The 11828-nt window shown below is 41.7% G+C and overlaps 1 protein-coding gene and 1 long non-coding RNA gene across 3 annotated transcripts; one reads left to right on the plus strand and one right to left on the minus strand.

Annotated features, from left to right (window-relative positions):
* The first annotated feature begins 647 nt into the window (after positions 1-647).
* Positions 648-7385, plus strand: LOC146499006 (uncharacterized). The gene is made up of 2 exons (XR_014870225.1): positions 648-1465; positions 2953-7385. It is a non-coding gene; the product is annotated as an uncharacterized LOC146499006 (long non-coding RNA).
* On the minus strand, positions 3393-9034 carry LOC146499007 (leukocyte elastase inhibitor-like). Of its 2 annotated transcripts, none has more exons than XM_085138074.1 (7): positions 8874-9034; positions 8384-8572; positions 5128-5265; positions 4927-5044; positions 4683-4825; positions 4409-4576; positions 3393-4248 (listed from the first exon to the last, which is right to left on the minus strand). In XM_085138074.1, exons 1-7 carry the CDS (start codon positions 9006-9008, stop codon positions 3841-3843), a joined length of 1299 nt encoding a protein of 432 aa, XP_084994200.1. In that variant the 5' UTR covers positions 9009-9034; the 3' UTR covers positions 3393-3840. The 2 variants fall into 2 exon arrangements, with proteins under 2 accessions (XP_084994200.1, XP_084994201.1); XM_085138075.1 differs by lacking the exon at positions 8874-9034 and adding an exon at positions 8755-8862.
* Between the last annotated feature and the right edge of the window lie 2794 nt (positions 9035-11828).

The raw sequence follows: 11828 nt of genomic DNA on the forward strand, positions 1-11828 counted from the left end.
ACCATTACACTTGTGACATGTTTGTCCTCGTGCTGGGCATTTGGGATCGTTGCCCATGTGGTCAGTATAACCACACCTGTAACACTGTCTGTCTGTTTTATTATCATCTTTCATTTTTCCTTTTGGTCTGTTGTTCTTCTCTTTCTTTGCTGTAAAAATCCGGCTGACCGTTTCCTGTCCTTTCTTTTCCCCGGCGACGCTCATCGCCGCCATCTGCTCCTCCACGCGTTCACAGTGTGAAGCCACCTCCAACGAGCGAGTTAAGCCTGGACCCTCCTCAAGCAGCTTTCTCCGTACATATTCAGAAGTGCATTTACTGAGGATAGCGTCCCGTATCTGGTTATCATTGTCACCTTGAAAGTCACAGTCTTTTGCAGCTCGCCTTAAACGTGTAATAATTGTTGCACAGTCTCACCTGGTGTTTGGGACAATTTGTGGAAAGTTTGGCGTGCGCATGCCGCATTCACTTGAGGAACAAAATAAGTGTTGAGTGCAGTCACCGCAGCGGTGTAATCCTTTGCCTCTGTGGTAGAGTGGAGAAGACGTCCTGCACGTCCTGTCCGGCCAAGTGCAGTAGAAGAGCGCGTCTCCGCTGTCTGATCGCGTCTGTAGCATTATCCGTCAAAATAAGACCTTTCCTATCAGCAAACAACTCAAAGGACGTTAACCACCGCGTCCATCTCGGTCCGAGCGTAGCTGGATCAGTGTAGCAGGCGAACGGTTGAATACCCGACTTTTCCATGTTAGCCCACAAGTTTTTCGCTAACACCGTGCCGCCGCTGGGTCATCCTCGTCACCATTGTTGTGTACCCACCTTATTACTAAATTAGGCAGAGCACTCTGAATTGAATCAGGACATAAAGCACGGTCTTTATCTTGCTTTATTGAATACTGTCCATCTGACAACTAGCCACTTAACGGGGCCTCCTTCGGACCACAACATCCGGTTCAAAAGTCATCACATAAAGACATAGCCATATATCAATACATGCCAACTACCTCATTTACATGTTGAGACACGAGTCTAACTGCAGTCCCTTGTTAGATAGCCAAATCAGCCCAGTACCACTCTGAAGAGCTGCATGATGAAGGTGTGCGACGTCTTGTGTCCAGACAAAACGCAGATTTTGGCAAATGTGAGCCTGATTTAAGAACACAGTTGTGTGAAAGAAGCAAAAACTTCATTGCATACTCTCTTGCTGTGGATGAAAGTACAGACATGATGGACATTGCACAGCTGACCATCTTCATCCGTGGAGTGTAAATATTGGAAATTAAATCGATGCACGGGACAGCGACAGGAAAAGACATTTTTTAAAACGTATGTCAAAGTGTAACCGACATGAAATCCTGAATCCTGACATGAAATCCCGACATGAAGTCTCCATCCTGGGACAACAGATGGAGCTGCTGGTGTTGTGCAGGATGTAGGATCTAGTAAAGATGCAGGAGGAGAACTGTACCGGTGAGTTAACAGCATATCACTGCATCACACACCAGGAAACGCTGTGTGGTAAATCTGTAACATAATGTATTGTTTGGAGTTTAGTCTGTTACTGTTACTATTTTTTTTACCATTTCTTCTTGCAGCAACTGTAACACACATAATTTCCTTAGGGATTAATAAAGTATTCTGATTCTGATTGTTTCAAGATGACCTGCCATTATCCAGTAACAAATCTGCTTACCTGTATCTTTTGCTCGTTTCTCTTCCTCTTCTTTTCTCTTTTTTCTAAATGAGGACCTGATGCCTTTGAACTTTTCTTGTCCATCTTCCATTGGTTTTAATTTTGCACTCCAGTATGAACACCCATCCCTCAACCCAAGGATCACCACAACATGATCTAACACACCTAAACCTTAGTTCACAGATTCACTTTGTCTAGGGTGCATTTCTGAGATTTCACACAACCCAGGATTCAAATCATGGGCTTGGATTTACAACATTATAAATTAAATATGCTCTATTTGGAAGCAGCCGGCCCCCCTCCCCTTTCGACGGGTTGTGTGTGAGACTTTAAATCATCAAACTGTAAATTTTAAATTGTTATTGATCCCTTTATCCCGAGTCCTAAAGTGTATATTTATTTTCTTACTCTTCTTATATTTATTGTTTGTTTACTTGCACTGCTGTAACTGCAGCCTCGTCGTCTCGTCTCTCTATATACTGGACTGTAGCGGAGATGACAATAAAGTTTACTTTGACTTCAGCAGCGAGCAGGCGCACTGAGGGCTCTCGCGCTCACTTTTCATGTATAGAATTTCGAAAAAACATCGGTGCAAATTATAAGTTTGTATCATAATGTCTGCTGTTTTCGTGTTTGTTGGTTTGTTTTTATTTTGTTTTATTTTGCGAGTTGGTTATTAGATGCCGCTCCAGCCGGTCAGAGACTCCCCCGCCGCCCCGCCCTCTCCTCTCTGTCACTGCAACATTATCCCATTAGTCTTTAGCCCTGGAGATACTTTGCTATAAGATTCAGAATACAAAGCGCAATGACTGTTTTATATGTGATGGAAGGTTTGAAACCAAGATTCAAAAGGCCAGAGGGAGTTGGCTTGTTGGCAGCTTGTTATTAAGAGTTAGTTGGCTATGGCCGTAACTCAGTCAGGTCTTGGATTAAAAAAAGAAGTGCAATATGTCCATAAGTGAGGCTTTATAATCTAATAATAAAAAAAAGAGTCAGAACTCTGGCTGCTGGTCTAGAACAATAGAAGATGCACAATAAAGAGCCATCCTTAATAACTCATCAGCCACTTTGCAGCAACTTTATCAAACAAAGAACATCAGTACAACATCAGTACTGGAAGACTCCTCTCTCTCTAAAATCATTCACACCCACAGCCATCAGGCATTTTATTTTTCATGAAAATAGCAGATGAGCTATATCAGATATTACATTTCCGTTTGGTAATAAATAAAGTTCTTATGACCTTTATTTCTTCTTTTTTTAGAGAATGATATGTTTTTCAAAGACTTGTCAAGGATGAATTCCCAACTACAAGGGAGCAATGGCACAAGGGGAGGCCCTCCCGACGCTGAGACTGAGCAAAACTGGAGAGATGTCTGTTAGAAAGAAGCATCACACTACACCAGCATCAAATGGCTAATGGTTTTAATAGCTGAACAAAACTAATCTATATCACATATCGAGACTTCAACAAGGAGTCTGAGGCATAAAGAGCTAAAAACACCAGGACCTGACACGGTCCACACCTTTTAGCTAAAGAGCCACTCCATGATGGACATTCAGTAAAAACCAATGGGCTTTTAGGGACAAAAAAGGGTGACTAGAAAGTCATAAGGTTTATGATTTTCAGCAGAAATGCTGTGAGCAACAAAAATATGAAAAAGGTTATGTTTTCTGGTCCAAGGGACAACACAGACAATTCTGTTCATTTTACAAGCAGTTTTAATCCCATACTGATCTTTAGTGTATTCTATAGTATTCTTGTAGTAAAAAAGTAAAACAAGAGCCAGACTTGTGACTTGTTTGAGAAGCAGAGTGCAACAGTGTTTTTATAAATAAAGAACTGTGTGCAACTGAGAAGCTGTGTCGATGCAATCTGTGCCACAATACCATTCTGTTCAAAATAAATGAATAAAAGACTGGATCGATTAAAAGCCTTAATTTCTACATTAATTTCTACAGCCATTGTTTCCAATATTAACCCCTCCAACAAAAACCCAACTTAATTAAGAATGAATTAATGTAAAATAATCAAACTTTATTCGCAAATAAAGCAAAATACAATTTCTTAATTAACTCAACATCACAAAATAAAGCCTTCATTTATATTGTTTTTAAGATATTTTATTTTAATTTGAACCATCCTTTTCCTCTACTGAGGAGATGAGAATCTGCCAAAGAACAGGATGGACTTGGTCTTATTGTGTCTGATAAAGAAGAGGAAGGGGTGATCTGCTCTGAAGTGTTCCTCCCTCAACATGCAGAATGCTATCATTCCAGCTGTGGCTGCAGCGGCCTCTGTGCCCTCCTCGTTCACCTCCACAAAGGCCTTGTGGGCCACCGTAGACAGGAAGAGCCCCCCTTCACCGTTCATGCCAGACAGGTCAGCGATTCCTGCACAGAACACGTTCTTCATACCCAGTTTAGTCAGAGGATCATTCAGCTCGTAGTCTTCCACCAGCTTGAACTTTGGCAGGTGAAGGACAACTTCTGAATCAACATCCATGTTTTTCCTGTCGGTCCATTCATTCAGCCTCTCCTGTGTTAGCTCCTTCTCCAGCTGGAACACAGTTAATACATTTTATGGCATCTTTGTTGTTTAATTTTAACATTGTAAACATCACCTGAGAGCTACTTGGTAAACTCTATAGTCATTAAACTTTAATAATAAAGCAAAACGCTGACTTTTCTTTATAGGTATTTATTACTAAGTTCTTTACCTTCAGCAGAGGGTCTGAGCCATCTGAGGACTCTGCAGGTAGAAGAACAAACATGCTGAGCTCCTCATTCACGTAGGGCAACTCTAGAATCTGCAGACCATGGTCATGAATGTAGTTGTAGGGCAGCTTCTTCATCTGGTACATCATCTGGACTGGTACGGTCTCATTCTGACACACAGCAAACACAAGAAATCCATCTTACTTGAGTTAAATTGCTTTCTCTGTTTAAACTGTATGTCCCCATACTTAGAACAGGATTACATTTAATTTTTACCTGTTTGACTTTAAAGGGCATCTCTTGGGTGTTTGCCTCATCAAATGGGTTCCTCCAGTTGCCCTTGAAGTAGATAGCATTGACCAGAGCAAGTCTGGTATTTGAGCGTACTGTTCCTGGCTTAAGAAGGTCTTTTATCTTATCTGACAGGAAATACAGAAACACAACAATATTTCATTATAATCCACAGAGGATGCTAAAATGATTCCCTGCTGTTCAGGCTGTGGAAGATGCACATTCTCACTTTCTGTCTGCTGCTCGACCCAGCTGTTGATCTCTGCTCTGCACGCCTCTGGAGCTCCGATGAAGTCCACAGCCTTCAGGTCTGCCTGGTAGTACTTCTGTGTGGCTTCAAGGAAGTCCTGCAGAGAGCAGACATCTGTTTATTAATCCAGTCTTTGTAATGAGGAACTTTATGAAGAGAATCATTGATGTGGACACTCACTGGGAGGAAGTGGGCAGTGTTTTCTCCATAAAGACGGTTGGCTAGTTTCAGGATGTAGGATGCAGACGGTGAGTTGATGTCAGCGTTCAGTTTCTGGAAGTCTGCATGGACGCCTTCACCTGAGCTGAATGAGAGGGCCTGTGTGGCATTGAAGACAAAGACCGAAAGGATGTGACACTGAGCGACCCTAACATAACAATTTATGGTCCAAAGGCAGAAAGTGGACAACTTTATTCTTTCAGCATCAGGTTTAATAATAAGCCTTACTGTGAAACTGTTATATGCTGTTAATATATTTAATATTTACTTTTCATGTCTATAGGAGGCTATTATGATGTGTTATGCTAGAGTTTATTATTCATGTGCTTGACCACTGTCCCAGCTTGCAAAATTTTTTATTGCAGCTAATTTTTTGTGGTTTAGCTGCAGGGGAGGGGTGGAGCAGTGGGTTCAGGGTGTGGTGTCAGGAGAGGCTGACTCACACACCTGACCATCATCAAATCATGTCTCTCCTTTTAAGGATGTTGCTGGGACCCGAGTAGGAAGCCATGTGGAGTGCTGAAAGGAGAAGGCATCTGAAAAGCTGCGCGAACGAAGTAGGTAAAAAAAAAAAAAACCCATATCAATAAAACACCTATAAACGTCCAACACCTTTGCCGGGGCAGGCCCGGGAAATGGCCTAGCTTGTGGCTATGCAGCGGGAGAATGCTTCAGTGTTTCACCGCCAGTAGGAACAGCTGCAGGACCAGTCGAGCATCTGAATGTAGTCGAGCATCAGGTCGCTCGGGCTGGCTATTTGCCGACGCATCTGCCGCTCCCAGCTGTGTCCCACTACCACACGGGAAAAGGAGATGGCCCCCATGCCTTCATGGAGGTCTTTTGGGCCACAGCGGAAGTGTCCCATTGGCTGGAGGAGTTCTTCACCACCATGACCCACTGCCACAGAGCAGCAGCTGCGAGAGGCACTAACCTGCTTCCCTCTGCTTTTTCTCCACAGGTCCTGGTGGCTACACACCCTCCCCTTGATCTGAGAGGGGCATACAGCGTACCAGTAAGGTGTCAAGGGGGTATACACCAGGCCTTGGTGGACATGGGCTGAACGCAGACCCTGGTTCACCAAACACTGATTCGAACCAGGGAATTGTTGGAGGCAGAGTGGGTGGAGGTTAGCTGTGTGCATGGGGACATACATGAACATCCCATAGTGCAGCTGCAAATTAAATACAAGGGCAAAAACATAGAGTAAAGGCTGGAGTTAACCCACAGCTGACACATCCCTTAATTCTGGGGCCAGATTGGCCGGGGTATAATAACCTGTAGCATCTGTGCTGCGCTAAGTGGTGATGCGGGGGTCGTGTGGCGCTGCCGGCTTGAGTATTCACTCCTGGAAGAGTTTCTGCTGAAGCAGTCTTGGAAGGACACCCTACGCTCAGCCTTCAACCAAGTGATAAAAATTTATGTTCACATGGTGCACCTTGAAAAAACATTTTATTTAACCAAAATAAAAACAGAAACAAGACTTTTGAAAGAAGAATGAGAAAACTGGGATACAGAAAGATGAGGGAACCCTAAAATCGGTCACATTAGCTCAGCGTGGGGGAAAGAATCTCAACTCGCAATAATTTCTATTGTGAGTTTTAGATTTTCTTAATGTACGAGCTGTGATCAGCTGATCTGGGCTCCTGTTGCTCTGAGGTTTACTGCTCGTTGTGGATTTACACAACCAAATTCAACAAGATGTCAGCAGAAGTTGTGCTGGCTGACTTCCATCCTCTACACTGGCAGTACACTGTTTATGTTGTCTTTATACTAGACAGTAAAAAACTGGAATGAAGGAGGAATTCAGTTAATGCTGTACTGCAATCTAACCTGTTTATCCTGCACTAAACTGCAGAGCATTGTAATGTAGTCTTTAAATAACACAGGTTGTCTACCTCAGTTTGATTAGCAGCATGTTTCACAATATCATCAAAACAAAACAGCTAGCTTTCTTTCTGTTCTCCCTCTGTGAAATTCAGCAGCTGGACCTTTAGCTAACAACACACTGTGAGACAAACTCCACACAAACAGTTTGTGTGTTTGCTGATATTTATTGAGCTGATAGAAACCTTGCCTTTAAGACTACCTGCCACTCAAAAAACATCACTCCCTTTATGCTTGCTCCTTTCCAGTATTGCTAGCTAGATGGTGAAGTACCACAACTTATGCAGATCTGCTCTCATTCCACAGTTGTGGCCAAATAAATAAATAAATAAAAACATAGATAAACAAAAACCACTGACCCACTTTACCCTCTCAGGCTCAAATTAAGTTTTTGTTGCTAATGCACAAAAGAATACCTGCAGTGGTACTTCTGAGTAAAAAAAACCTCATAAAATATGTATGTGGGGTAATCAGGTTGTTAGCTTTTAACTGTTGCAAATCTGCAACGCCTGCCTTGAGAGGGTTAACCACTGAGTAAAGCACTTTTGAAGCTTCTATCTATTTTTATGCGACATCAGAATCAGAATCAGAATACTTTATTAATCCCGAAGGAAATTATGGGTTACAGCAGGCAGCACGCTAATGGCCCTTGGTGATTGACATACACGAATATGTACGTCAATCTTTCAAGATTTGTATCCATGTACTCCATTCTATTCGGGGAGTACTTCAATGCAGAAAGACTCTCCAAAAATAACCCATGATTTGTTTGTGCTGTTGTTACACACATAAGTCTCATTTGGAAGTTAATCATCTTCTTTGCAGTTTTTTTAAATTGAGGTCTCTAATCCAAATTGTGAAACTGATACTAATATCATTCATTCATTAGCCTGCTGCCTGTCACACCGGAGATTAAACTGTATTAGATGAAACTCTCCCAGTATAAAAGTCCTTATTCTATGTAAAGGACACGCAAGGATTTATAACTATGGATTAAAGCTGTCAAAACCAAACTGTTTTTTTTAAACTGAAATTAATGTTCGCCTGCCAGTTTTACTTTTACAGTGTTCTGTTTTTTAAGCAAACAATAGATATCTTGTTGAGAGGCATTTATTGAGGTCAAAGTCCAGATGCTGTTTCAGTGCCTCTCCCAGGACACACCTTTCAGTTTATGGTTAGGCGGGTATTTGGGCCAATACTGATAGACAAAGTGCAGAAGTCACAAAATATTTTTATTTAAAAAAAAACCTCTCATAATGTATCACTACTTTATTTAGGAATACTAAAAGTTGTGCAAAAATGCAGTGCAGGTAACAAGTGACAGTGAGCTGACCTGAGCCATCTGAGCTGCAGTGTCTCCTTTAGCTCCCAGGTAGACCATGGCCAGAGCTGAGCTGATGCTCAGAGGGGAGACAAAGATGTTCCCGGCAGAGTTTGCCTGGCTCAGAGTGCGGAACAGCTCCAAGGCAAAGGCCGCGTTTGAGCTGCTGACGGCGGACATGTCTGACGACGTGCGGGTTTCCTGTAAAGTGCAACAAAACTAAAAATAAATAATGCACTATACGCATTTTGTCATGTAACACAATCCGCAATGCATATGAACCTTTATATTTTAAACACCCTAAACCGTCACTACAGAAACATGGAGCAAATTCAAGAAGCAGCTGAATGTAAAACACGGGATAAACGTACAAGGCAAGTTACCGGGATTTAAACCGTCACACGTCAACTTTAGCAGGCGTAAATACGCATCTCAAATACAAATACAGCTCGTCGCTCGATGTGCGTTGCTGTTACGAAAGCAGAAGTTGTTTTTACATTACCGGATGTTCCTGCGGCTGAAGTACGGTTTGCTCGCACAAAAACAGGGAAAGTGAAAGCAAAACGTATAGGAAGGCAAAATTTCCCCAAAATATCCTAGAAACGGTGAGGGGATCCGCAGGCTGACCGCTGCTCATTTATACAGAGCGCACAGTGTGGTGTGACAGGACAGGCTTCAGTGTGGGTGGGTGGAACGCGTGAATGGGCGATAAGTCACTGACGGTGACAAAACACGGTATTATACTGAGGAAGAAACAAAAATGCAGTTGGACAGAGCTGTGGACGTGTTTGTACAACCTGTAGAACACCACACTGTGCTGTCGGTACCACACAAAACTCCCATCCACGTCTTTCACGTGTTTTTATTTAATTTATGGTTGTAGTTTTTTTTATGCTGTTCAAAGATTGCGTGGTGATCTTACCAAGACAAAACCCCACCCATCTACCTGAGTGGCAACTAGCGTAACACTTTCTGACAAAGCAGAGTTCACTTTTTTAAATGTAAATCTGTGTAATGTCTTCAAACTATAGTCTAAATCAGGGGTGTCAAAAATAAGGATCGGGGGCCAGAATCGGGCGAACAAACACTCCAATCAGGCCCACTGGACGAAGTTTCTGTTTTTTTTTTCTATTATAGAAATTACTGCGTGATTATTGCAACTATAGGTAAAAGAAGAAAAAACTCACAGGGCAGTCTGGACAATGAGCTACCAGAACTTTTTCTGCAGTTTTACACATTTATTTCTTACAATTTAAAACCAACGAATCATGCAGATTTCTTTAATTTAGTGCTGCAGCATTTCTCTGTCAAGTACAAAACAACATACAGATTTAATTGCACCTTTTTCTTATATTAGAAAGATCGCCAACAGGATTAACAGGATTATCGCCAGGATTAAATGTGGAAATAAACTTCTGTACAGTAACAGAAAGGACACTTTTACTGGTCTGGCCCACTAAGATCAAAGTGGGCTGTATATGGCCAACGATGTAAAAAGAGTCTGACACCCCTGGTTTAGTCTTATATACACTGCGAGGTAGATTTTCAGCTTGGTGGAGAATACAATGTTATTTCACAATATTTTAGTATCAGAATTATCCTTGAAAATCTCCATCTGCAGCATAGAAACACTGGGAATCAGACAGGATGCAATAACCACTCTTTTGTCCCGATTTAAAAAAAAAAAAAATCATGCTTAATGCAGCTTAATTTCAACAAGCTAATATGGGAAGAATGTGAGTAAGACCCATGGCTCTTACCACTATCCAGGATATTTCACAATATCTTTTCCTTATCTTTTTTCACTTGTACGCTTACATCATTCAGGCTAAGCAATCACGAGCTGGTGGTCATAAAGTCAGGCTTACCCATTCCAGTTATGAGCACATTCATGTGAGAGGGAAGGTGTTACTAATCACAAATATGGACTAGGTGAACTGGCAGCACAAGACAGTATTTTATTAAAAAAGGGCAAACTATAATGCTACAGCCAAAACAAGTCATCTACTAATCTGGAGGTTGATGCTCCAATCTGTGGCTGCTCCAGTCTGTGTACCAAAGTATCCTTGGGAAAGATACTGAGCCTTGAGTTACTCTTGATGAGTTAATCGGTGTGTAAATGTGTGGGGATGTAAGATAGAAAGCACATTCAAATGAAATACAAGTATAAATTTGTAGCTTAAACCAGTAAGTTTGGGTACTTGTAAATTATATTCAATGACAACAAGTAAAAGGTTAAGTTTCCCTGTTTTACTGTTATATTACTATCAAGACGTGTAGAATGATAAAATAGCTTTAAATTGCTTGTGGCCAGAAGAAGAAGGAGATCTAAGGACATCTAAATATATTTCTTAATTATGCTCATTTTATTGTGAATAAAAAGAGTTTAGACAACCTCCACGAACTTTAAACCTTTATCCTGTTCACACCTTGATGTCAGACGGGCTTTCTGGGAATGGTTACAATATTTCCCAGAGAAGTGACGAATCAGTAGTACTTTTGTGGGATTGCCATTATCTTTGTCGTAGGTATAAAAAAAATAATAAAGATATGTTAAAGAAAACGTTCATGGTACAGCTAGCTGCGGATTAAGTAGACCTTTAAATGAGTATTTTAATTGGTATCTATCCAGAATGGGTGTGGTTGGTGTGCTAGAAAGTGAATCATGTTTTAACGTGTCTTAACTTTGAGTTTGCACATTTTGGTAGTGTGGTCATTCTGTATTGTACTGGGAATACACAGGAACAATAACTCCTATTCCCAGCAGCTTTCCACAGCTAATGCATGACTGTTTGTTTCCTCTATCTTTGTTTCTTTTTTTTGGTACAAACGTGCGAAATCTCTTTTAATAAAAAGCCAGTTTGTGGGTACGGGATGTGGTTCTTGGCTCAGCTCAGCTGTGGGAGGAGAGAAAGGGTAGGTGGTTTAGGGTGCAGTGCTAGGGGAGGCTGTGCAGAACACATATTGTACATATCAGCCTCTCTTTATGCAGAAGCAGTAGGTTAGCTGGCGGTCACTGAGCATTGTACAAAAGATAAACAGCAGAGCACTTGTAGGTACCTCCTAGGATATTTAAATGCAGAATGGATGGAAGAATCTTCAGCTTTCAGGCCCGTCTTCTATGGAACCAGCTCCCAGTTTGGATTCAGAAGACAGACACCCTCTCTACTTTTAAGATTTGCCTTAAAACTTGTCATTTTGACAAAGCTCATTCACCTCTTTTCACTCCCTATCATTAGGTATTCTTAATCGCTGGCTCTCCTACACATTGTGTCCAATGTCCTGTCTTCCTCCCCTCACTCCCAACTGGTCAGACCAGATGGCCGCCCCTCTCTGAGCCTGGTCCTGCCGGAGGTTTCTTCCTGTTAAATGGGAGTTTTTCCCTCCCACTGTTGCAAGTACTTGATCATAGGGGCTTGTGTGATTGTTGGGGATTTCTCTGTATTATTGTAGGGTC

This window comes from Neolamprologus multifasciatus, chromosome 17, assembly GCF_963576455.1.
Source record: "Neolamprologus multifasciatus chromosome 17, fNeoMul1.2, whole genome shotgun sequence".
Classification (NCBI taxonomy): domain Eukaryota; kingdom Metazoa; phylum Chordata; class Actinopteri; order Cichliformes; family Cichlidae; genus Neolamprologus; species Neolamprologus multifasciatus.

Bases quoted from the DNA above. Each gene is read 5' to 3' on its own strand.
- LOC146499007 (XM_085138074.1), bottom strand. From the start codon at position 9,008: ATGAGCAGCGGTCAGCCTGCGGATCCCCTCACCGTTTCTAGGATATTT. The intron at 8,573-8,873 runs GTAATGTAAAAA...TGCACTTTACAG, and splicing joins TTCAGCCGCAGGAACATCCG to GAAACCCGCACGTCGTCAGA. The intron at 5,266-8,383 runs GTCAGCTCACTG...AATGCCACACAG, and splicing joins CTGCAGCTCAGATGGCTCAG to GCCCTCTCATTCAGCTCAGG.